Source organism: Amborella trichopoda, chromosome 1 (assembly GCF_054954075.1).
Source record: "Amborella trichopoda isolate Santa Cruz 75 chromosome 1, AtrichopodaSantaCruz75HAP2 v2.0, whole genome shotgun sequence".
Lineage (NCBI taxonomy): Eukaryota > Viridiplantae > Streptophyta > Magnoliopsida > Amborellales > Amborellaceae > Amborella > Amborella trichopoda.
In genome coordinates this window covers 42,151,713-42,178,842 of record NC_142336.1, presented here as the reverse complement: position 1 = coordinate 42,178,842, position 27,130 = coordinate 42,151,713, and the positions used below count along the sequence as shown (strand labels likewise).

At 37.8% G+C, this 27,130-nt stretch overlaps 1 protein-coding gene across 8 annotated transcripts in view; it reads right to left on the bottom strand.

Moving 5' to 3' along the window:
* LOC18425643 (uncharacterized) overlaps positions 1–26,703 on the bottom strand; it is a 31,218-nt gene extending 4,515 nt beyond the window's left edge. The window contains exons 1-4 of one of the 8 annotated variants that reach the window (XR_016055034.1): positions 26,423–26,639; positions 24,363–25,942; positions 22,984–23,933; positions 21,182–21,298 (exon numbers count right to left, since the gene is read on the bottom strand). Coding sequence is in view for 4 of the 8 variants with exons in the window: in XM_020662132.2 (XP_020517791.1) it covers positions 22,984–23,933; positions 24,363–26,054 (2,642 nt within the window). In the remaining 4 variants the exon portion in view is untranslated. Of the gene's footprint in view, positions 1–21,181; positions 21,299–22,983; positions 23,934–24,362 lie in introns of all 8 variants that reach the window. The other 7 variants (XR_016055035.1, XR_002279511.2, XR_016055033.1 and 4 more) reach the window with 7 other exon arrangements.
* Positions 26,704–27,130: the final 427 nt, after the last annotated feature.

The window sequence follows — 27,130 nt, the reverse complement described above, 5'->3', positions numbered from 1 at the left end:
TATCAAGCTAATAACCAATACCTGTTGTCTTTGGTCTTTGGTAAAATCTCCCAATCAACATCAGTGGTAAATCGAGCAGATGAAGTGAAAAACACAAAATGCACAAGAGGAATAACAATATGGAGGTTTGATACTTTTAGACAGCACTTCTTACACCTAGGCAACCCACCTTAATTTGAGACGGCAAAAAGTGAGAGTGGGTTAAAATAGTGAGCCGCCCTTCCCTATTCCATTCATTGAACATGTACGCAAAACTGATATTTAATGGATTCTGGGGAATGATGACGAACAACTCAAACTTCTATCATATTGCAGAAATGGTCTTGATACGTTTAGTTTTCTCATAAATACTAGATCCTGTGTAATGCATTAGGTCTCTTATTGCCCCAAAATATGGTCATAGATTGTCTGGATGATACCCAACTCTCGTCTAGAATGTCATTGCATCATATCATTCCATGAAATGGACAACTTGTTGCCTTCTTATTGCAAAAATAAATAAATAACTAAAAAAAAAAAGAATTCCTTGCCTTTTGCTGCACATAACAAGGTTGGCACCAATGCGATGTAGATCTCTGTCTGAAGGTGTAACTTCTACATGTCCTTTAGGGATGATCCAAAGCTTAAATTGAGAATCTCATTGAGATCTACAACCCTGATTTCTATGGGCTCTCCATAATTCAAACTTTCAGGCTTCAAATTGTTGAAAGCCATGTGGAATAATAGTGAAGAATTTTGCTTTGTTTGTGTTAAAAATTTCTGATCATTGATTATTTCCTAGTAGCAATGGGTTTAGACGTATCTCTAGGAACCAAATTCTCCTTTCTATATGGATTACAAACATTGGAATCAACTTCGAGCTTGATTACGAAGCATTCTTGATTTTTTCGGAGTTCAATTATAGGTAGATTAGGTATCAAAATGCTAGCTAGTATCATTAGATTAGAAATTAGGAACTACTATGAATAGATGATTAGGCTGTTGGCCAAATCAATCACTTTTTGATAAACAAAATCTGGGTTTTATTTGTAGATAGAGTGATCATACAACTCTAGCTCAAGATCCCCAACAAGTTTGAGAGATTCCCTCCCCCCCCCCCCCCCCCCACAGCCTTAACCAAAGATATCACCTTAACTCTACCCCACCCCATGTCCCCATCAAATCAACCCTTCCCAAGGCCACCTTTTTGCCATACCCCTAAGCCTCCTAACCCTAAAGTAGCCACAATCTACCTCATTCCCTTCAAATCCATCTAGTACCCTTGTGGAACCCATAAATTTTCAGCAAATTCATCCCCCTCAACACCCTCTAAACCTGACCCTAGTTGTCAATCGAATCATAACTACACTTCCCTAACACCTTACCTTCAAAATTGTCATGACTGTACGTAGTTCTTTAGCCCAACTATTCCCGGAATCCTGCGCCATGTCACATGCTCACGGCTACATCATCAAATATAACATCGTAAGCACTCAGCACAATTTCAAAGATCGATATGTGCCAATGGTAATCAGTCTTGATCATTGCTCCACTGAACTCATCAAATCAAGCCCTTGCAATGCTTGTGGAGCCTGCCTGATGCCGTAAAGAGCCTCTTTCAACCTGTAGACCAGTCCTTGCTTTCCTTTGGCTAGGAAACCATGTTCAAATGTAGTGAGACGTCACCTTTAGAGGAGGGTAGTCCTTAACTCTCTTGGTAGGGAGAGTGATTGTACTACTCTAGTCCAGGTTTGGGAGAAGCTCCCAGAAAAGTTAGAACCCAACTTGTGAAGAGATTCCCAAAAACCCTAGTTTGTGTATTGGAAGTCCTCCCCGCATTAACGTGGGCCCTTTCTTCCTCTTGTGTGGCACATCCCCATCTAAGATTCCTCACATCCAAAATAGTCAATGTTTCAAAGCTTACCATAAACTCTACAGAACCTCAACTAATCAACCTCATTATACCCCCTATTCATATACACAACCTCTATGGACTCCAAACTTAATTTAAACCCTAGATGTGCCCAAAATCTACCCTAGAATCCATATCATCATCCTCCTATCTTGCAGAACATAATAAAATCCAGTAACTTTAATTGTAACCATATACTTTGCCTTGACATCACCAAACCCTCCCATATACCCCGGCTATGCCCTAACCCCGTTACACCTCCTGTCATCCATCCACCACTACTTACTATAGGAAATCTCAATCTACCCAAAACCCTGCTAACCCTAAACCTTAGATATGGCCCACCAAAACTTGGTGTATGCTAATGTAGAAACCAAGCCACCTTGGTCCTACATCTGTTTTAAGTTAAAAAATGATGTAGATCATGAAGGGCCCTTCGCTTTGAGCTTTGTATCACCCTAAAAAAAATCCAAGTGCAAAGTTGTGTCCTTTGAAAGCTGATAGATGACCATATCTCTCCATCCTCCATGGTCCTAACCCCAAACCCTACCCAAGCATTTTGATCCTATTTGTAGTAGGAGTCCTTTATTTCCTAACAATTCTATTCAAATAGTAGTCCTAATGAAAACTCAAAACTTCTTCCCAAACTATTTCTGTAAAGAGTCCTAAACCAACCCAAATTCCAAACTTGACTCAATTTTAACCAAACCCCAAATCTTAGCCAAGTTTTTCCTACAAACCAACACTAACCCAACAAACCTTAATCCTAACTTGCTGTCCATGAAACTATAGTCCCCATATGCCCTAAACCTAGCTTTCCTTAAACCATACCCTCAAAACCCCTTAACCTAGTTCACCATCTAGCTTACAAACTGCTGCTCATAAATGCTAGAAGCATCGTTGGCGGGTCGTGACCCCTCCCCTTCCCAACCCCCCAAAAAATAAAATTAAATTAAAAAAAAGTTCGAGCGATCTTGATCTCTCCCTTAGAGGTATCTCAATCCCTAACTAAAACGGATTTCAACCACATGGAACAGGATCATGTAGGGGTGCCGTCCTAATTTGAAACGATCTTGAACCTAAGGGAATATTCGAAAGTTATTTAATTTTAAATCATGTCTTTAATTTTGAGCCCATACCTTTGTCTTAGTTATAGACGACTTAACTAGGCATCTATAGGATGAGGTATTGTGGTGCATGTTGTTTGCCGATGATATAGTTTTGATTGATGAGACCCAAAACAACGTCAACACAAAGTTAGAACTTTGGAGGGATGCTCTAGAATCCAAAGGTTTTAAAATTAATTCGACTATGACAAACTATATGGAGTGCAAGTTTAGTAATAATAGGATTAGAGACGAGGAAGTAGTTAAGATTGACGACCAGGAAGTACAAAAATGACCGTACTTTCAATATCTTGGGTCGATAATCCAGGAAAATGGAGAAATCGAGGAAGATGTCGCACACAGAATTGGATCAAGGAGGCGAAGTAGAGATGTGCAACTGGAATTTTATGTGATCGCCGCATACCAATGAGGCTGAAGAGCAAGTTCTATAGAACATCGCTTAGCTCTATGGGGCGAAATGTTGGGCGGACAAAAAACAATAAACCTATAAAATGAGTGTAGCAAGAGATGAGGATGTTGAGATGGATGAGTGGCAAGACAAAAAAGGATAGAACTCAAAATGAATCTATTCGAAAGAATTTAGGTATGGCACCAATAGGCAATAAAATGAGAGACAAAAGACTTAGGTTGGCTGGCCATGTGTGGCGCCAACCAAGTACAGCAGCGGTTAGGAGATGCAACTTAGGTCAAGTGGAATGACTGAAAAGGGCAAGGGGTAGGCCCAAACCGACGTGGTTGGAAGTAGTCCGAAAAGATATGGGAACTTAGGATATGGCCTTTAATAGAGGAGAATGGCGAATCAAGATTCATGTAGCCAACCCCAATTAATTGGGAAAAGGCTAAAATGATGATAATGATATCTTTAATTTCATTTTAATTCTTGATTTTTGATGATTTTCTAGCGAAAGACCAACTGTCGATATTTTTTTTTTTTTTTCCTTTTTATTTCTTGTGGCTTGCATTAGTGCCTGAAAACTAGCGACACAGAATCACCGGAGTCAACTAGGAACCAAGGGTATCCCTTGTTCGAGATGGTCTCAAATCAAGGAATCTCTAGGTCAACCCAAACTGGGTGGTTCACACTTCACTATAGAGAACAGCTCAATTCACACGGCATAGTTCTTATTCTGCATGTATATAGATAATGCTAGAAAACATGGACTCCACTCTTTTAAAAATTTTAATATATATGTGTGTGTGTGTGTATATATATATATACACACACACACATATGCTCTCGTGCTTGGGGCTTGACTTCCTCTCTATTCAACGTTGGAATCCAGCCTATTATTAATGTGGCTAATTTCGTTTCCAGAGTAGGATCTGCAGCTCAAATTAAAGCTATAAAATAAGTAGCTGGCAAATCAAAATTGGAATTTGCAAAGTTAGAAGCCTTTGTACAATTCGCTTATGATCTCAATCCATTCATGGTTCTCCTGTAATTGGATACTTTGGAACCACAAGAATCCTTAGAATGGGATTCCAACTCAACACCTTTTGATTGATTTTAAGAGGACTTGCTATTTGGACAGCACAGTACAATGAAAGTAGTAAGGGCCCAAATGCCACGGGTGAGAACCTCTCCCATGTAATCTCCACGGACCACGGAGATAAATCTTTGCCTGCTAGGCAAGAGGATAGCAAGTTACAAGTTCTGTCTCGATCGGACATATATTTCTATTTTATTATGTACTTAACAGTGGGGTTACCATCATTATATATATATATATATATATATATCAGTGTTTTAAAATGCGGCGGCATCGCCGCATATGCGGCAGCATCATCCGGGATGCGCTCGCATCTGCATCGCAAACAAGCGCATATGCGCTTTTGACAGATGCGGCCGTATATGTGCCTCATCAGGCCGCATCCCGCATCAGACAGCATCGCGCCGCATCTATTTCCTTGGAAAAAAATTTTGATTTTGCCCTTGGGGAGGGGCAAAATGGTCTTGTTGTCGTTCCAAAGTGTAGAGAAACTGTTTGGGGGGGTATTATACCCCCTAAACGAAGATTTCCAGCCACTTTTGTGGCTTTTTTTGCATCAAATCGAGGGAAAAAAAAATTGGTGAAAATTTTTTTTTCATCCAAACCTTCGATTTGGCAGTTGTTTGATAATTGGATGTTCATTTGATGCCTTTGATTGTTGATTTGGGGATGTTAAGGTGAATTTGTGAAAAGAAATTGGGAATTTCAAAAGCAGTAAAGAAATCGAGCACTACTTCACAAAGTCGGTAACTTTTTATTCCTTCTTGTACAATAATACTATTATACTTATTCTTGGGGCAATGTCTTCTTCCCAATCTTCTAGTAACAAGGATCCGGTTTGGAAATATGCTAAACTAAAAAATCCGAAAGATAGAAATTGTGTGATATCCTTGCTCTGTGGAAATACTTATATGGGTGGTATATTTTGACAAAAAGAGCATTAAGCCGGAATTTTTGGGAATGTAAGAGCATGCCCACAAGCTACAGATGATATAAAAAATAAGATTAGAGAATATTTGGATAGATTGAAAAAAGATAAAGAGAAAAAAAAAAAGAAAAAAAAGGAATTACTTGATGATATGCAATTATTTGATGATGTTGATGATGATGATGATATGTCTGAAGTTGCTAAGAGGCAAAGGCGTACTCATACTCCAACCTCAAGAGAGAGGGTTATAAATATTGGTGGTAGTGCTGAGAGAAGAACACCTCACTCTAAGGGGCCAATGGATTCTTTTTTCACCCCTAGCCCCGAAATTGTGGTTCAAGAGAGAAAGAAAAAACAAAACAAACTACAATTGACAATAAATATAAGAAAGAACAAAAGAAGTCGGTATGTAAGTGACTTGCAAAGTGGATTTACATGGCCGGCACTCCTTTTAATACTATAACTCTGGATCGTTTTGCATGTATGGTCCAGGCAATTGGGTAATATGGCCCAGGACTTATTCCTCCTTCACTACATGAGGTTAGGGAGCCCTTGTTGAAGGATGTTGTATTTGACGTAAATAAAATTTTGATTTCTCAGAGAGAAGGATGAGAGAAATATGGGGCCACTATTATGTGTGATGGTTGATCCGATGGGAAATCAAGGGCATTCATCAATTTTTTGGTTAACTACCCAACAGGTACTTTTTTTTTTAAGTCTATTGATGCATCAGGCAAGTCACATGATGGTACATACTTATCTAGCTTGATGGATGAGATTGTCGATTTTGTTGGGGAGCAAAATGTGGTACAAATTATCACTGACAATGGTGCCAACCATGCTGAAGCTGGGCATTTCTTGACTTTGAAAAGGAAGCATATGTTTTGGACTCCTTGTGCAGCTCACTGTGTTAATATTATGCTAAAGGAAATCGGTACAACATCGTTATTTAGTGGAGTGATTTCAAGAGCTATGTTTGTTGTTGGATTTAATTACAATCACACCATAGTCCTAAGCATGATGAGGTCTTTTACAAAGAAGAGAGAACTACTGAGACCGGGTATCACTAGATTTGCCACGTCATTTCTCACTCTTCTAAGCCTAGCCAAGCAAAAAAGTGCCTTAAAGACCATGTTTGCTTCAGAGCAATGGAGTCAAAGCAAATGGTCAAAGCATAAGGATAGGAGTAAGGCTGAAAAAATTATTCTAAATACATCTTTTTGGAGTCAAATAATTATCACATTGGAGGTGGCTCGCCCTTTAGTGAGAGTACTTCGACTGGTTGATGGTGATGCAAAGCCCGCCATGGGCTACATACATGAGGCAATGACTAGGGCAAGAACTGAAATAAAAGATGTTTTAAAGGATAATAAAAATATGTGCAAGGTTATACTTGAAATTATTGATATGATATGGGATACCCAGCTTCACAGGCACCTCCATTCAACCGGTCACCCATCCATTGAATCAGATCGTGTACTAAATGGTGGCTTCTTAGATGTGCTAGAGAGGTTGGTGCCAAACAAAGATATCCAGGATAAGATCCAGAGCCATGAATTGATTAAGTTCAAGTTAGCCTTGGGAAACTTTGGGAGAGATATTGCCATTCGAAATAGGAACACTACAGATCCAGGTAAAGGCCAAAAGCCCAAAAATAATCTTACTTGTCTCTTACTTTATGTATAGTTCCATTGTTTATTTTATACCCTTAATTTTTAACTATATTCTAAATTATAAAATATTATACAGCTGCATAGTAGGCAATTATATGGAAGGGAGACACCAAATCTACAACGTCTCGCTATTCGAGTGTTGAATCTCACATGTAACTCATCTGGTTGTGAGCGCAATTGGAGTGCATTTGAGCATGTAAGTCCTTTACTCCTTATTCCTTAATCCTTATTTCTTGAATTTCAATTTTCTAATCTAAAATCTAATTTGTCTGATTTCAAATTTCTACCACAGCTCCATACAAAAAAAAGAAATAGATTGGGGCAAAAAAAGTTGAATGATATGGTTTATGTGCGGTATAACGAGCAGCTTAGGAAGAGGTATGAAAATCGCACGAAGCTCAACCCTATTCAATTATATGAAGCTGATAGTGATTCCATAAGTGAGTGGACCATGGATCCAATACAAAAGCGTGTGTTTGAAGGTGAGGATCTTACATGGCTTGATGTCGAGCTAGCAACAAGGACTAATGAAGAAGATCGACCTAACACATGAGCACAAAAGAGTAGAGCAGCTGCTGGGTCTAATCGCACTCGCACATTAGCTTCAGAGGTCGAGGAGGAAGCTGACTCAGAGGAGACCGATGAAGATGAATACATGGAGGCCGTCGAGGATGATACTGATGATGCGCATGAAGACTCTCAAGATGACTTGTCTGATTGATATTTGAAAAAATGAAGTTCAAATTTCAAAATTGACTCTCAAAATGGATGATTGTATTAAGTTATTATTTATTAACTATTAACTCTCCTTGAGCTTAACCTTTGATTTGTATTTTGTAATATCATTATTTTGTGCTTATGGTTGTACTTATGGTTGTTGATGGTTGTGCTCTATTATAGTTGTGCTTATGGTGCAAATTTGTGCTGATGGTTGTTGATTGTTGAATGCTCTATGAAGCTGGTTTCAAGTTTCTAGTTTCTATCAAGGGATAGTGGATAACTTGATACAGATCCGACAGTTAATAGTTTTCAAGTTAATCATTAAACTAAAATACCTACTATCATATATATCACCTTCATATTTTTTTCTATGCATTAACTTATTATTTTAGGTTTTTTAGAATTTTTTTACATTTATTGACCGCATCATCGCGATGCACCCGCATCCGGGCCGCATCAGCCCCCCACCGTATTAGGGCTGCATCCCGCATTTTAAAACACAGATATATATATATATATATATATATATATATATATATATATATATATATATATATATATATATATATATATATATATATATATAAAAGAGTGCTTCCCAAGCACTCCCATTTACAAAGGACGCTCCCCAAGCACTCCCATTTACATATTATACATAACTACATACATCTGGCCACAGGTAAGCTGCTCCTGGAACAACGCTCCAGGCACTAACTAGGTTGGAAAGTCCAGCCATGGGTGTTCTTGCTTCTGCTCCCATTATGGTACCCATTCCCACTCCCTCTCCCGACAACTATCGTGCTGCACATTAACATATAAGCCAGTTCCTAACCTAGATCCTACATCAAAAAATGCAATGAGGAATGAGCAGCGATCAGACCCCAATTTTGTTAAGTTGGAACAGCGTCTCTAGACTTGTTTGAGACAACTTCTCATGGGATGACATTTCTTCCGCCCAAGGGCGGAACACTACAGTGCTCTGCCAACTACCACTTTGGGGCCTTAGGGGCATTTCCTTCACCCCAAATGTGGCACACATGTTTTCTTGTGTCCAGCAAAGAAGCCCGTCAAAAAAGCTATAAAAAAAAAGATCCCAAAAAATAGTTTTTTTTAACTCAGTCAGCATAGGATGTCGCATGAAACAAAGAAGCCCCGTCAAAAAAGCAATTAAAAAAAAGGCCCCAAAAAATAGGTTTTTGAAATCAAGTCAGCACAGGATGTCCATTTCATGAACAGCTAAATCTAGCTCTTCAAGTAATCATGAGTTATCGATGAAACCTACGAAAGTGTTCTACAAACTCATCTGAACCGATGTAAACTCAAGTGAGTGACTCGGACTTAGCAAGTTGCCAAGTCCATTATAACATACATAATGCACCAGGTAAAAGAAACTTGTACCGCAGGTGAGTGACTCGAATTCAGCAGGTTGCCAAGTCCTTGAAAGCATACGTAATGCTCCCTGTAAAAAACTCATACAAGACAAAGGCGAGTTCCGTAGCAAGTTGCCCAATTACTGTGGAATCCAGATATCACTCGCCTGAGTTGCTACAACTCTCGCCTGAATAATATACAATTGAAGTTTGAAAAAGGGGCGAACGCACCCCCTTTTGTCTTTCTTTCTTCAATTTTGTGCTTCAGGGTTGCCAATTTGAGCCCGAATTGCATTCTCAATAAGATTTCAACCTGACCTAACTGCTAGAAATAAGAGCGACAACAGGCCTAGCATAGGCCGACTAAAGCTTGGTCCGCCACTGAGCAGAGCCAAAGGGAGCACAACCCAAGCTGCCTAGACCTACTCTTGAGCATGGTGATCTGGCTCAATTTGGAATCAGACTTGGGCTTGATTGGTTAGCAATTGAAAGTAGCAACCCTACATCTCCAATTCAATTCTGATGATTGTAAAGTTTTATTTTAATTTTTATTTTGATTTTCATAATCTAAAAAAAATTATTTTGATTCTCAAAAATTCGAGATGAGATTATTTGGAGCGAGTAGATCGGGACTGGAAGAATAAGCATATAGCAAGGAATTATCATAAGATCAGACCGGAAGAAGAGGCATCAGCGAGGAATTATTGTATTTTTTTTATTATTTTTTTCTATCAGATACTTCTTGTTTTAGTAAGTTATTTCTTTCTAGAAAAAAAAGATGATAAGAGTATGATTTAGCAAAACTTTGAGTTTATGGAGTTCGTATTAAAAGATGGGAAGCTTATCCTTAATTTCTAAAGGTCAACATGAATAGAAGTTTATCTTCAGACGAGGAAGGAGATTTTGATTTTAGAAGACAAGTAGTAGTAAATAAAAGGAGTACACAAAATGTAATGGGTTTTCTATTTTTGCTCTAGTGAATGAAACACAATTTTAACGAAAAGGGAGAAAAAGAACATTTCTCTTGGTTGTGATGCTTGGTGTAGGTCTCGAGTCCCCTCGTTTCTACATGTTTTGCCTGTGATTTCTTCTCTATCCATTCTCTCTCTCTCTAAAAATATGGTTGAAGTCCAGGTTGTCGGCTACCTGTGATTTTCAGTTATGTAGTTGGTATTAGACCTCGGTTCCTGTGGGATCTTGGTGTCGTTTGGAAGGGATGTCATTGTTGGTGGATGAGATCAACGACCAACTACTGGGAACAAGCCCTCCAACGAGAACAAGACATTCAAGATATTGAGATTAAAGACTTGAGACGGCAAGTTGAGGAGTTAACCCAGCGCTTGACGCAAAACCCAGCCCTGACACACTATGATGACGGTAGTGAGTTCGAAGCTGCTTTCGAGAACACGTTCTATGCACACGCTCCGCGTCAGGAGCCCTATGTTTAGGAGAGTAGATTGTGGGTATTTCAACATTAAAACTAATCTACCTGACTTTGAAGGAGAATTACAAGGATCCAATCTTCAATTGGATTCAATATTCTTTGTATCAATCTACCTTTGATAGTGCTCCTATTTTTGATAAATAACCAAGTGATCCTATCTTTGATGGTGAGCCTGTTTTTGATGAACCATTAGATGCAAACAAAGAACTTGGAGTTCCGATCTTTGATGAAGAACAAGTTGCAGGTAATGAAGGTGGCAATAATGGCAGTGATGCGAATAGAGCTCACGAAGAGGTTAAAGAGGAGGCAATAGGGGGCAGCACCTATAAAGAACTATTTTCTTTCGTCAAGGATGGGGTTAACCATACATGTTTCCAATTTGAAAATTTCACCCCACTATTGCACGCAACCATAGTTGGTTGTGCCAAAACCTTCAATACCTGATTAAAGGATAATTTAATTAGGCCTACCCACAGGTCCCAGGATCGAGCTATATGTCAATGTGCAATATTCTGGTTGATAGAGAACTTGTACTTAAATGAGGATTTGTATCAACTCAAAACTTCAGGGCAAGTTTTCTCCAACCAAAGGATAATGATGCAAATCAACAAATAGATAATTCTACTCTTTCATTTTATTTCTCATTTAGATTTTCATAGACTCGAGATGATCGTGCCAGATTATTTGGAGTGAGTAGATCGAGACCGGAAGAAGAAGTATTACCAAGGAATTATCGTAGATTGGGACCATAAGAAGAAGAATTATTAAAGAATTATAGTATTTTTATTTTTATTTTTATTTTCTTCTTTCTAGCAGATCTTTATTTTTTTTAGTAAATTTTTTTTTTTTTAAGATGACAACAGTCCGTTTGAAACAAACCCTTTAGAGCTATTTTGGGGAGTTTGTTTTAAAAGATGGGAAGCTTATGCTTATCTTTAGAGGAAGGATTTTGTTTTCCAAAGGCAAGTGATAGCAAATAAAAGGAGTACATACAATGTAATGGATTTTTAATTGTACTTTGGAGAATGAAATACAGTTTTAATGTAGAGGGAGAAAGTAGAGATTTTCTCTTGGTTTTCTCCTGACTATCATCTTTAAAAAAAAAAAAAATTTAATATAAAAAATAAAGATTTGATAAAAAGAAAAAAAAGGAAAAAAATACAATAACTCGTCACTAATGCTTCTTCTTTCGATCATGATCTACGATAAATCCTTGCTAATGCTTCTTCTTCTAGTCCCAATCTGCTCATTCCAAATAATTTTAGCACGATCATCTCAAGTTTATGAAAATCAAAATAAAATAAAAATAAAAATTTAGAATTATCCATCTCTTGATTTGTATCACTCTCCCTCGGTTGAAGAGAACTCTCCTCTAAGATTTGAAATAAGTTAATACAAAGATTTGAAATGAGTTAATACAAATCCTACTCTAAATACAATGTCTCTCTCAACCTGAATATTGCACATTGACATTAGGGCTTGATCCTAGGACCCATGGGTTATAGGCCTGATTAAAATATCCTTGCTCTTGCGAAGCACTCTCAAACAAGAGCTTTTTGCTCTTGTGAAGCACTCTCAAACAAGAGCTTTGCTTCACCTGCAAAGCACTCTCAGCCAATAGTTTGACCTTGCGACCACTGGCTTTGCTTGTTGCTTGGCCCTCGAACCAATTACTAAAAGTTTTGGAACAACCATGGTAGCATACAACTGTGAGGTGGTATCTTCAAATTGGAAAGAGTAAAGGTCAACCCCACCATTTGCGAAAGAAAAAGCTTTTTCCAAGTACTGCCTCCTATTGTCTCTTCTCTAACCTCTTCACCACCACTATATGCATCATTACCATCATTGTCATGCAGAGAACTTGAGGGAGCAATAAAATCAGCCAAAACAAATCCAAACATAAGCATAATTCAAAGAAACCTAGAGTTTCTTCTCCATACCCCAAGCTAAGATTCCAAAAGCCTAAGCTTTTCTCTCTCTTAATTTTTAAAAATCATGCGGAATTATGAAAGCTCCACGTACCTCTTAAATATTATAATTTCATGCTTCAAGTACCAAAAGTGTTACATCGTAACTTAAAATTAAAATTCGTAATAATAGTTTTACCCCTGTGAGCAATATCCATGAACAGTACTCGTGAATAGTACTTATGACTAGTACTCATGAAATAAATAAAAAATATATAAAAACCTAGAATTACTAAAAAAATAAAACCCATAGAAATAAACAATAAAACTAAAACTATAATATACATCATTTGAAATTGAATAAAAATAAAAAATAAAGATAATTTGCCATCCATGAACTCCTGTTGAAAATGGTGTAGGAAACTAAAAACCCAATTTTCAATGCTTTCAAGGTTTTCTCGACATCTATTTCATCACTTTCTGAAATCAGGGCTGTAATTTGCGATTGAGTCAACCATACTTCCACTACGCTACTATGATTTCAATGCCCTAAATCTCTTAAATGTTGTGCCTCTTTGATATCCTTAAGATCTTCCTCTTTTTCTTCGTCAAAGACAGGTTCACCCAAGTAATCTTTTTTGATAATGCACCCAAGTAATTTTGATCATCATTATAGATTGGATCTCTTAGAAGATTATGTTCATCATCTAAGTATGTATCGGAAATTGCTAGCAGAACTCAATCTACAACTTGATGATTTTTTATACGACCTATGCCAAAAAACCTCAATCTCCATTAAATCATGTAGATCAACTAAATCCCATAATTTATTCTTCCATACATCAGGCTCCCAATGCGAAACACATGCATAGAACAGGCGGTTGAAGGCAGCTTCATCATTCCACTCCAACTCTGAGTCGGACTATGATCCACGCCATTCTCCATGAAAACCATCATGATTTGGATCTATCCTAGTAGATTCATCTTCGTTTAGATCACATTGTTGCTAGCCCCGCTTGCACATCAATACCTTTGAGACCCTCTCCGTCAAGTTGTTTATTTCCTTGCACGGTTGGATTAGATTGGCATCCTTACAGCTAAGACCTCCATGACCAGCCATTGAAATCTCCAGCCGTAAAACTATGACATCCCACCCTTCTATAAGCCTATGAAACCCTAATTAACTTGAGATCCAAGTAAATATTTAAGATTCTAAAATAACCCTAAATAATACGAAATTCCAAGAAAAAAAAACTTAAAATCCTCAAAATAAACCCTAAAACTAAAACTAAAATTAAAACTATAATATACATCCTTTGAAATTAAATAAAAATAAAAAATAAGGACAATTTTCCCTCCATCACATAGCCACCATCATCATCACCTGTAACTTGTTCTTCAACAAAGATAGGAGCTCTAAGTTCTTCATTTTCATCCAATGGTTTATCAAAAACATAATCATCATCAAACATAGGATCACCTGGTTCTTTACCAAAAATAGGACCACTATCAATGATAAGAGCGCTTTCCACTGATTTAAAGAATATTGAATCCAATTGAAGATTGGATCCTTGTTGTTCTCCTTCAAACTTAGGTAGATTAACTTTAATGTTGAAATCGCACAATTTACTCTCCCTCCCGAACATGAGGCTCCCAGTACAGAGCGTGTGCATAGAACAGGTTCTCAAAGGCAGCTTCCAATTCACTATCGGTTTTGCGCCAAGCATTGAGTTAACTCCTCAACTTGCTTTCTCAAAACTTCAATAGCAATGTCTCAGATGTCTCGTTCTGGCAGGATGACTACAACCACAATTATGGAGAGACAAAATGGACATAAGAATTCAAAAGAGAAAAAGGTACAGATGGGGAGTCGAGACCTTAGTTACGCACCACAACCAAGACAAAAGCTCTATTTCTCCCTCTACGTTAAAATTGTGTTTCATTTACCACACCAGAAATCAAAAGCCCAGTACAATATATGTACTTTTATTCATTACAACTTGCCTTCTAAAAACAAAATCCTTCCTCCTATAAAGATAAATTTCCTAATTCACGTTAATCATTAAAGACAACAATAAACTTCCCATCTTTTAAAACAAACTCCCTCACATGCCTCTGAAAGATTCGCCAAAACAGACTCGTATCATCTTCAAAAAAAAAAAAACCTACTTAGGAATCAGGCTTGCGTATAAGTCGTTGGTTGTTGATGCCAAGCACACTATATCTCAAGTTCGATTACAACCACTGAACTACCCCCAAAAGAAAGGAATCAAGCTTGTCAAGGTAGTAACAGCCGGTCTTCTTAGCACTACGTCTCAAGTTCCATTCCTATGTAACCTTGTCAAAAAACAATACCCCCAAAAAAAAAACTTAGTAAAAAAAAAATCTACTAGAAAGAAAAATAAAAATAAAAAAATACAATAATTTCTCGCTAATGCTTCTTCCGGTCCCGATTTAAGATAATTCCTCGTTGATGCTTCTTCTTCCGGTCCCGATCTGCTCACTCCAAATAATCTATCGCAATCATCTCGAATATATGAAAATCAAAATAAAATAAAAAATAAAAATTTAGAACTATCCATCTCATGATTTACATCAAACTCATAATGTTGACCTAACCCAAAAAAAAAGGTGGCTTGGTCCAATGTATTAATGGGGCTGGCCCAACCTGATCCATAATATAGTAATTTTTTTTGCTTTCAAATTTCATAAAAAAGACAAACAAAAATGTAGGGTTGGGCCATGGCCTCTGGTCTAGGCCAAGCTTGAGGCGAACAATTTGCCTAGATTTTATGCCAAGGCCTAGCCCTCAAGCCAAATTCAATGGCCCGTTCCTGGGCTGCTTCCAGCCTACCAGCCAAGACCATTGCCAAATCTAGTTGGAAACAAAAGATTTGAGAAAAAAAAAGATTCGAGAGATTTTTTATATCAAAAAAATAAACCAAGCATTTTGGCCAGTTGGGAAAATTTGTGATTTCTTCACAATCAGTGGTAAATAGTCAACGAAATTTGATTCCCAAGCCTATTTTAGCATGATACAAGTAAAGCCTTGATTCCCCTAGAAAGAAGCATCTTTTAGATATTTGACAATAGGATTTACTATTTAATCGAATCTTTCAAGAGCTCGTATCTCTTAGATCCGAACTCAAAACCAAGGTTTCAAAAAATGCTAGGTTTCCGACCTGTGGCCTAACGCCAAGCGCCCAGGCAGGCACCCTGTTGTACAAGTTATATAGATATTTAGTATATATACATATATTCGTGTTAATTTTAGAATTTATTACATTTGAAAATATTGTAACATATATTTTGATGTACAAAAATATGACATATCGCATGTTGAAAATAAATTTGTTCAAATTTTCAAAATTCAAACCATAAAAAATTTAAAAGTCTAATACGATATGTATTAGTAATAGTGTCTAACTCTCCATATTTCATAATAAGTGAAAAGGTTTAAGAAGGTTCTTCAAACCACAAAAAATATTTTTGATTCTCAGAAACAGATATAGGTAAGAGATTGAGGGTTTATGGAATTTTTCTTTTAACTTTGGGGGTTGAAAATAACCCCCATAACCTATTTAAACCTTAAAATTACCCTATTTTCCCTTTTGGGTATTGAAAAAAGAAAAAAAAGCCACGTCCCTAGGTGCCCACCCATGTACATCCGTCAGTGTAGGGCCGCTTAGGTCTGGGCATGTGGTGTTTTGGTCCAGGCCGCCTAGACGTCGGGTGGACCGTTTTTAAAACATTGCTCAAAACCCAATTTTTGCTTCAGGGTTTTGATTTGGGTTTGCTTGAGGAACCTTTGACAAAGATTGGAAGCATGAATTCATATCGAGAATGAAGATTGTGGGGTTGACCTCAAAATTTTAGGTATTTTTATTTTCTTAATTAAATTCATAAAATTAATTTAGCTTTTACTAAATCAAAAATAATTGATTTATAGTTCATTTTGTCCATGCCTTCATTTTTTATGATTTTTTAGACTTTCTATTTTCTAAAATTCCACTTTTACATATTTTCAAATTATTTGAAGCCAATCACACCAATTTTATTATTGTTGTATGTTTTGTATGGTTTTCTTATATTGTTTTGCATTTTTGTGATTTTTTATTACTTTTTAGGTTTTCAACTTTTTTTCCAAAAATTTTCGCCTTTTTTTTTTTTTTTTGAGAATGTTAACTTTTCGCCTCTTTATATCTCAAACATGACACATGGATGTCCGAGTCGACTCGACAGAGTAGCTCGGCTCAGGCAAGTGCCGATTACCTTGCCCAAGCCATGTTTTAGAAAATTGATTTAGGGTCAACTAAAAACTCAAGCCTCAATCCAGCATATAGATGTTAGGACTTGGAGCGCGAACGAGAGCAACGATCTTTGCTTGCCAAAAGCTCCACAGGGAGAGGGCACTAGAGGAGCACCCACAAAATAAACATTAAAAAATAAATAAATATTTTATAAAGATATAATCCAAAAGATGATTGAAGGGCTTTGATACTTGAGTTGCTTGACAGAAGCTCCGTAGGGAGAGAAATAATACTAAGAAATAAAAAAATTATTTTAAAAGATATACTTCAAGATTATTGAATGATTTTGATGTTTGAGTTTCCTTATAAATTTTGTCTAACAAAAAATGCCCCCCCTTTTGAAAACCAAATTTTACCTTATCAAGAGTTTGTGATTCGCACAATGGAGTCTGCTGAATGAGAGATCAGACACTTCCTTGGCATCTTTAGTAGAGAGAGTGCCCAAGAAAATAAGTAACAGATTCCCAAAAGGATTGAACATACTAGGAATGAGTGTATGCTCCCGGGCCGTGGAACCGTGGTCCAAGAGAAGGAATGCCACATTAGATAGCAGATCCTTGTAAATTTGATCCAGCACCATTTTTGCTCTTAAAATGGACAGCACATGTTAATTGTATTTTTTCCCTCCTCAATAAAAACCGCTTTCCATAGTTTTTTTTGAAATTTTTCCACCATCTTCTTTGCCAGGTCCATGAACAATTTCGCCCCAAATTTGGACCCAAAGAAATGCCCCAAAGGCCCACAAAATGGGGAGGGCACTGCAGCAGTCAGCACTTGGACATATGAAATGTTTTCCTCTCCTAATTGTTGAAGACGTGGCTGAAAGAACTCTACCTTCTTTCACAATGGAAAATTTGTGAAAATGAGAGTCCATAATGGCTATGACCTCTTAATCCAAGATGGATTATCCCTCAAAGAATTGCTAAAGGTATCAAGTCTTAAAGGAAAATGAAGATAAAAAACAAATATAGATGGAAACCAAGTTGGAAATGTGTGGAATCAAGATATATTTCCAATACCTTTGTGTAACCCTACGTGTCAAAGGTAGATATGTACAACAAAAATAAAATGAAATCCTATGTTGTGCCTTCTAAAATACTCCTATCATAAGTTATCAAAAAAAATTGCATATGAAAAAGGGGAGCAGAAAATTTGGAAGTTGCTACCAATCAAAGAAAAAACGGAAGTTGGTGGAATAGATATGAGAAATATGAGAAGGGCTGAAGTGGGTTTGAAAAGTGAGATTCTGTAAAATATGTACGATTGATGTAATACTAGCAAGAACCTTGTGGAAAATTTCAGCTTCAAAGAATATTTGGTTGAGTTAAAACAATAGGGGTACAACGACCCCATTGTGAGCTTTATCCTAATTACTTCACTCAAAATATTTGATTTCAAGTAACTTTCTTTTTTCTCAGGTTTGCACAATCTGCCTACTCAAATAAATGAAAGGTACGTGTTGGGTTTTGTGGCCTTTAAAGGTTTAGAGAACTTATAAATATGACATTTTATAGTTGAATATGCACTTTAGTGGGAATGGGTGTGTTGACTGACCAAGGGTTGAGCAGTTTATGACCCTGGTGATATCCAAAACCCTTACCCCTGGGGATGTGGCACTACCGAGAAGGATTTACAGTGGGTCATCCCTTGTTGAGGTCGGAGAGATACCCAGGGATGATGTTTGTAAGCTAGCAGAAACGTGTGAACTCCTGTGTGCGGTTGTAGGCTTGTGAAAGCAAGGGCCTAAGCGTCAACAAACTTCTGCATGACATGCACACATGACAACCGCATTACTAGTAAGCAACCCTATAGAGGGATACATGTACAAGTGCATAGAGAGAGCCCCTTTTGCACTGTGGTGACAAGTGTTAGACTTGCTCTTAAATGAGGGAATTGAAATCCACATTCTAAGATCACGGTCCCAATGTTTATTCTTCAACTTTGACAAGTCAATCATAAGCCCCTGCAATGAGACAGTGAGCCATGGGTCTTTGTTGGTTGAATAAGACATCAGTAGTGGCCCATAGTTCTTGGGGCAAATGGAATGCCCTTATTATCGCTATTTTTTTCCCATTAGTAATGGCCCGTTCCTAGTATATTTTATTTTGGTCTAAATATTTTTCAGAATTTTAAAATGTTATTTTTGTTAAAAATACATTAAAAAAACCATTTCTAAAATTTTCATAACTTAAGATGACATGTGGGACCAAGGACCCAACCCCAAGTGTGTATGCAAATTTTATGTGGGGCCCCCGTGAACCCCCTTAGGGGGACGCCCCATTTTTTAAACATAGTGGCATGCCACTTTTTTTAGCAAAAAGCAGGGACGGGGGGGGGGACACACCACTCTTACTTTGTTTGTTTAAATTTTAAATTAGTTAAAGACAATAAATCTTTTACTTTTTAATAAGACTTAGTTTCCTATTTTAGTGGGAGATCTAAAATATATATTATCCTTGACTTCCTAACGATTATGAGAGATCTACATAATGATAAGATTGGTTATATTTGAAATTCTAAATAGGAGTTGGATATGGGTCAAATTTGAAGGGGATAAAGTTCTTATTTTTCACCCAAAATCTTGATGGATGATTTGTGGGATGAATGGCTCTGATTAAATCTCTCTCACCCCACAGATTTTCTAATTATCCTAAAGGTCAAGCTGGAAATTAGATATAGCATACCTAAATTAAAATCCTAGTCAATGTAGGACATAGATCTTATTTCTATTTAAACTAGATTTGAGCCTCCTCTCTCATTACAACAAGATTCTCTCTCTCGCATGCCCCAGTTATTCTCTCCATCTCTCTCACGCCAATATTTTTCTTTCTCTCTCTCATGCACCAAAAAAAGGAAAGTCTCTCTTTCGCCCATAGTTTGGCACGTGACTCTTTCTTCTTCTCTTAAAGTCACGCCACCATCTATCCTCTTTATGTGATGCCACCTTCTCTCCTCCTCCTGATTGAGATGCCATTCTCTCTCCTTGTCTTGCTTGTGAAGACACCCAAAAAAAAAACAGCAAAATAGGTGGTGGCACATGAAACCCTAGGACTAGGGTTTGCTGACTTTAGAAGAAAAGGGAATACTTGCAGCCCAAAGAGAAATCCACACCTAAGTTCACCCCTAATTTGTTCCTATAGGGTTTCTACAAACCCTAGTACAGGTTTTGAGCTCTATAAAACCCTAGATCGAAAGGTATCTCCTGTAAAACTTTTCTATCTCAGAATTTCCAACAACACCTAAAGAATAAAAGTGTCATCTGTCAGGGAATCAAGTGTGGAGTATACCAAGACCTGTGAGGGTAACTCAAGGCATCTTCCAGTAAGTCCAAGAGCATATATTGTACTAAAAATTATAATAGAAGTTTGTGTAAAGCGCCTAGATAGTTTCTATTTGTTGAAAGCAAAGATCCTAGATTGTATTTACTATTTAAGGTATTTATTTGATTTATATTTAGTGGCCTTAAAGATGCTAGGTTGTATTTACTAATTAAGGTATTTATTTGATTTATATTTAGTGGCCCATGTAAGTGGAATTCAGGTGTATTGAGTAAAAAATAAAATAAAAATTTAAATTCAATTCCTTGAGTTCCACATAACCACTTCTTATGTGTAGATCATGGAAGGCATAACAATGACGTGGAGGAGTTGTTCACATTAACACACAAAACCTAAAAGGGATCTTCTACAAACGACAACAAATTACGTTGTACATTTATAGGGACTGCCTCTCAACATGAGGACAACCAACTGTACCCACCCCTAAGCCAGTATCCAAAGAAGTAAGAATTTTCAAGCAGGCCTTGAGGTTTGTATAGGTGATTTTCAAGGATGCCTAATGGCTAGAAGACTCTCAAAAAATATATTGACTATTCAGGAAGCGAATAACCATTATTGACGACATTATTGTTACTGCTTTGAGATTTCTAAGTTACAAGGGATCTCCTTCTCCCATGTCCAGAAAGAGGCCAAACATGAAGCTGGCTACCCTACATAGGGTGGACTAACGCAAGAAGCGTTAACATTGAGGGTGTCTTCTTGTTTGTTTCCTTAATTATAATTTGTAAAAAATCCTATTTGCATGGGTTCCCATTCAACTTAATGCATACGACATCTAAACTTCATGAATGCTATGTACAAAAAAAATTAAAGTGTATCAGCTTACCCAATTTCTCTCCAAGATTTGAGAACATCAATATCCTAAATTAAACTAGGAACAAAAAATTGAATATACAAATATCATGGATCACATATTTCCATTCAAGATTAAGTCCAAAAGCAAGCTAAAACATTCAAGTCCCTTCATGAGCTTATGTTGATACCTAACTTCCTTCAACTCGAATCAGCAGCAGCAGCAGCATCAGAGCCATTTTCCCAACTATTTGGGGTCAGCTAAAATCGTTAAGAAGCTTTTCTCATATCAGAGCCTTTTACTTCAACTGGAATAAAGGTAATAAATCATTTGTAAAAGTGATGCCTTGTCACAAATCCTAACCACCTTCATTGATCAGTGGTTCAATTAATACCCATGTGTCATCTTAATTCCTTCTAGAAAGCCGCCATTTTTTGGCAAAAAGACCTAGCTTCCTACGATTTGAAGAAAAACTTTTTAATTTTTCTATTATGGCTTCTTTTTTTAATTGTTCTCATTAATGATTACTTTTATATTAGTAGCCATTCTGAAAAATTAAAGTTAAAACCACGTAGCAAGAAAAGCTTAAGAACTTCTCTTCTCATTCACTCTAATTACGAACTTGGTCTTTTAATTTTTTGTTGTGCAACTAAGAACCTAGTTGATGGATTATATTCTAAGAATTCAATTAATAATGCAATGTCGAAATTCCACGTAGAATGTCACAATAACACACATTTCACAATAAAGAAAAAAGGAGAAAGCATATTAGTCATTCTCCACATTGAGAAGCAGTATCTACCATATGATAAGCATTCAGTCTGTATTGAAATGTGTCGAACCACATTTCTTACCATGGATATTTTTGTAAGAGTGCAAAACTATTTGCAAACTTCCACCAGACTGATCACATTTTCCTAGCCAAGCAGATCTTTCAAGCACAAATGAAGGAAGCTAAATGAAATATATTTCTGTACGAGTGCAAAATTATTTGCAAACTTCCACCAGTCTGATCATATTTTCCTAGCCAAGCAGATCATTCAAGCACAAATGAAGAAGCTAAATGAAATACCTAATCTTAAGAAGATTACACAAGCATTATGATATGGGCAAGCTTTCTATGCTTCCCCTACAGCATAAAACTTATATGTTTCCTCCCCCTATAGAACCATTCATTTTGAATGAATGGTTGAGATGGCCCCAATCACGTCACATCTCTACACTATTTTATTTTTAATTTTTTTCTAAAAATTAGTTTGATACCAAATTTTGGGCGTCCACTCCTCTATTAAACTCGCACTTGTAAAAAATATTAAAAAAATATTCTTAATAAAATAAAATGACCAAAATACTCCTGAAAGTTTCAAGGGGTATTTTGGTTATTATATTTTATCAAAAAAAAAAAATTAATATTTTTTTTAGGTGTGCCCCATTGATATGATGACACATACCAAATTTCATATTCATAAACTACGTATAAAAAAACAACAAATAAAATACTTTGAGGCGTCGGATCCATATCAAACGGTCAGTAGCTCAGTTGATCTAAATTGGACGGCTGGATGAAGGGGGGAATTATATATCTTATATGCAGTAGGAGAAGTATACAAATCTTTCCCTTATGATACAACCGAATCCCATGGAAAATGGTACCTTAAAGGCCTCCAGAAGGACACTTAAATTCGAATAGATTAAGCACAAACGACATTAGGATTCTATTGATATTTGGAAGCAAGTGGAAATGAAGGAAAAAACCTGCAAATTTCCACCCAATGAATTTTATCCCACATGTTATAAATGTAAGATAAATATCAGTTTTCAAAGATGCAGTCAATTTGGCCGAGGAAGAATCTCAGAAATAAACATTTCCAGAAGGTGAAAACTTGCATATGTCTACAATCAAAACGCAAAGGTTATAGCAACCAACGCCAATACCAGATATTCATGCTTCAATCAAGACAATTTCAGAAACTAAAATAAGTAGGTACTCACTTGGACCAACATGCTTGGGGAAATGGAGAGCTGCCAGAAGTAATTACAGTATTCTCAGCCACTTCCACACCTTGGGGAACATTTTCCATACCTTGAACAGGAGCAGGATCTTTATCTCCTTCCCACTCTCCAAAACTGTTGCCATTCTCCACGGGAGTGGAAAGTTTAGTGACTTGGGGACTAGAATTATGTTGGTCAAGGAACCATTTTTCCTTTGAGCAAGGCCTCAGCATATGTCTCTGAGAAGAAGAGAACTCATCCTGATTAGCGTTCATCCCACTTAACAAAGGGAGCCAGCTGCCCTGGTCACCCACTAAAGCAAGCTCGTCAATAACAGGGTTTGGAGAACGCCACATCTCCCATTCACCTTGTCCACACCCATAATTTGGTTCTTTGATTGAGTTGTTGCACCAAGAGGGAGGTTTGATTTCATCAGAAACTCCAAGGGGCACTACTTTTGGAATAGGGGACCCAATGGGGCCAGGCCTACTAACTGCTGTAGATACAGGTATGCTCTTCAGGGGGCAAGACCCCCCACTACCCATGGTTGAAGAAGTAGTATTAGAAATGGGGTCCAAAGAGAAGCTATCCAGTGACTCTGAAAAGGGTCCAAGTAGGGTAACTGGGTCCGGATCATAACACGGGTTTTTAAAAAGGTCAACCTCGCTCACATCCGAATTCAGTGGTGATGGCGCTTTTACAGGATGATGTAAAGGATCACCACTTAAAGAATTACCAGTATCTGGACCAATACTTACAGGTATATTTGATTCAAGACGTGCATGGGTATGCGTAGAATTATATAACTCTTGCTGATCTGTTATGTTTATACTTCCAATGTCCAGTGGATACATCTGGTTTTGTTGGGGTTTGATACTTTCTTCATGTGATAACGACGAAGGACTCTTGAATAAATGCTGCCACGAAATAGGTGCCACTCCCATAGGTTCCTGAATTATGGAAAAGCTTTAAATTCAAGCAAAAAATTGAGACCAAATTACCCTTACCAATAAAAAAAAATTGCAACAAAAACAGAGTATAAGGGTCCACATGTTTTGTTACAGGAATATCATCATCCAAACAAGAGCAAACATCCCCAAAGAAAGAAATGAAGAAATGTACTGCACATTAAGTTAATCTCTCTAACTGTATCTTGCTCAATATGAATAACATATCATGCAACTTTCAAATGGGCTACCAAAAACGCATTGAAAAAAATCAGCATCTTCGAAGAAAGAAACAAATAAACGTACCCTACATTCCATTCAGTCTTTAACTTATCTAGCTCAGCATATATAATACATCACGAAACGTTTCAAACAAGGGCAGAAATGGGTTATCTAAAAGGCATAAAAAAATTTCTAGTAAGCAAGACTTACAGGAGCATGAGAAGCAGTTCCCATGACCTTGCTGCTTCTTTGGAGAGTGCTTGTGTCCCCTTCAAAACCACTGCCATGTGCATCTCCAGAACTACAGCTTGAAGCATTTGGACTTCTAGGGGGAACAGCTGGAACATAATCAACTACTCCACCCAAAACCCCAGCCCATGACATCCTATTCCAGGAAGAATGGGTTCTGGTAACTGGTTGTGATATCGTAGATCCATTAGAGCTGTCAGAAAGAGAACTTCGAGAGAGGTCTCCAGAATTCACGGGCTTCTTGTTAAACTTTGTAACAGAACCAGATGAAGAGCGAAAGCCCTTGCCCCAAAATGAAGGAACAAAACTGCCGTATGAACCCCTTGAAGGATAAGGAGCCAATGCTCTTGTATTGTCTTGATACCTGGAATTACCGTATTTACCATGAGTTCTTGACTTTTCTGTCGATTTTGTGGGCTCAAATTTCATGCTCATGCTCCTATCATACCTTTCAGCTCCACCCTTCATGTCTAACTCTCCCTGCCAGACCCTTCTTTTGGAATCATCCCCATCAGCATTAGGCTTATCCTTGCTTGTAACCCTTTCTCTATCCTTTCCTTTCTCATGCCGTTTCTTCTCACCCTCCCTTTCTCTCCTACTCTCTCTGTCTCTATCATCCTCCACCTCCATTTTGCTTGCTTTATCAGCTTCCATTTTCTCACACCTCAATCGTCTCTGTTCCTCCACCAACCGAGCAACCTCCTCCCTCTGTTTCCTCTCCTCCTCTTCCCAACTCTCTCTCTCTAACCTCGCCAACCTTCTCCCCTCTGCCTTCCTTCTTGCTTTCTCTCCTCTACTCCATTGATACCCAACTACATTTGCCCCCTTCTTCCCTGTTCCCTTTCTCCCACTGTCCAATGACCCATCCTGACCCAAAGACCCACATCTACAAATCTTTCCCCATAGCCATTGAATGCTGACAGAAAATGTTGTAAAAACCCTAAAACCAAAAACAAAAACCCCGCCGAAAGAATTCTTCTTTGAACACCGATCTTCATCAAAAAAGAGGCTTCCAATTACACCCCCACCATCATTATTCTTGCCCCAATAACCAGAGACCCAATCCCCATTTTGCCCTTTGGAGCCACCCCAGCCAACCCCATCCTCCAATAACTTCTTATCCCAGAACCTACCATTTTTTCCCTGGAACTCAGCAGACACACCATTCCCATTCTGCAAAAAGCCCACACCTAAACCCAATCCCATCCCTTCTTGACCCCCATGCCCAGGCCCTGGACCAGGTCCGGGCTCAACATCAAGAACAGGGCGTTTAGAAACATGGCCACAATACGTGCACATAAACCTCCCACCACCTGGATTCTGGTCTCTATACGGGCCCCTGCAATTCCTGCAACATCGAGTTGCTGTCTTCCTTCTACGAGCAGCTTCAAAAGCTTCAACCTTCTTCTTTTCTCGCATTCGAGCTTTCCTACAAAGCCTCCAAGCTGAAAGGCGAGGCATCAAGACCTCATACCAGAAGAGCGTGAACAAGAGCACCATGGCGCAAGCTAAGCGTGGAGACGTGGCCTCAAACCTAAGACCTGGGGGTAAAAGCTGAGAAGATAACCAGAGGAAAATCATGGGGACTACGAGCCATGGGAGCATGGCTAGGGCTCGACGAGCTGACCTTGAAACCACACAGAGTATACACATTGCAAAAACAACCCTAATCCGAAGCTTGCCCTAAAAATCCGATACAAGAACATATGCAAGCATCATACGAAACCAGAAATCTTCGTAAATGGGTGGTTGCGAGGTCGAAACCCTAGTTATACCAATCCCGCAAGTCTCTGTATAGGGTATTTACAGTTTTGGAGGTGTGGATTGAAAAGGAAGAAGCGAGCCCTAACCCTGATTCACGGGTCACGGAACTTTTTGGTCAGAGAAAAAGAGTTTTACAGCTCTTGAAAACTTAATCGGTGAAATAGAGAGAGAGGATTTTTGTTTGAGGAAAAGAGTTATTGTAAGCTACAGAGGAGAGAGAAAGTGAAGAGAGAGAGAGTGAAGGTTTTTGAGCTTACCTTTTTACAGTTTCTTTTGCTTCGCAGAGGAATTTGCGGCTATGGAACTCTGAAGCTGAGTCGTGTTTTTTGATTGTCTGAAAATCGCGGCCATCAATCAGAAAGACAGAGAAACATGGAAAAATTTACTTTTTTTTTATAGGAAAAGGCACAGAAAGGGTGATGATAGAAGATAAAATGACGTAAATGCCCCTCCTTCCTTCAGAGATTGCCAAAAAGACCTCGAGTTATTACAACTGACCAGGACAACATCACCTACAAAAAAAAAATGGATAAGGATAAACAAAACAGTATCTCCAACGTCATAAAACATACTAATGTTTTAATAAACGGATCGGTTTGGCATATCCGTGATTTGGATTGGAGATCTGACCTACTGAATTGGAAATCCAAAAAGTTCAAAAAAAATAGGTGGGGCTAGCCAGAACCAATGCTCGATGCTATAATTAATTCTCAATATCTTACATGATTTGAATTGGCTCTATTGATTTTCAATTCGAACCACCTAGTTCCAATCTGAATCACTAACTTTTGAAACCGTGAAAGAAACAAAAAAACAATCCTCTCAACAGTATGTGTAACCCAAAAATTTGAAATACCCAAACGGACCTTGGATCCAAACGGACCCCGTAGAGCAGCAACTCTCTTTCGTGAATTCATGTGTTCCGCATTAACATTGATTAGCAAGAGAGAAATGGTTGGTACAGG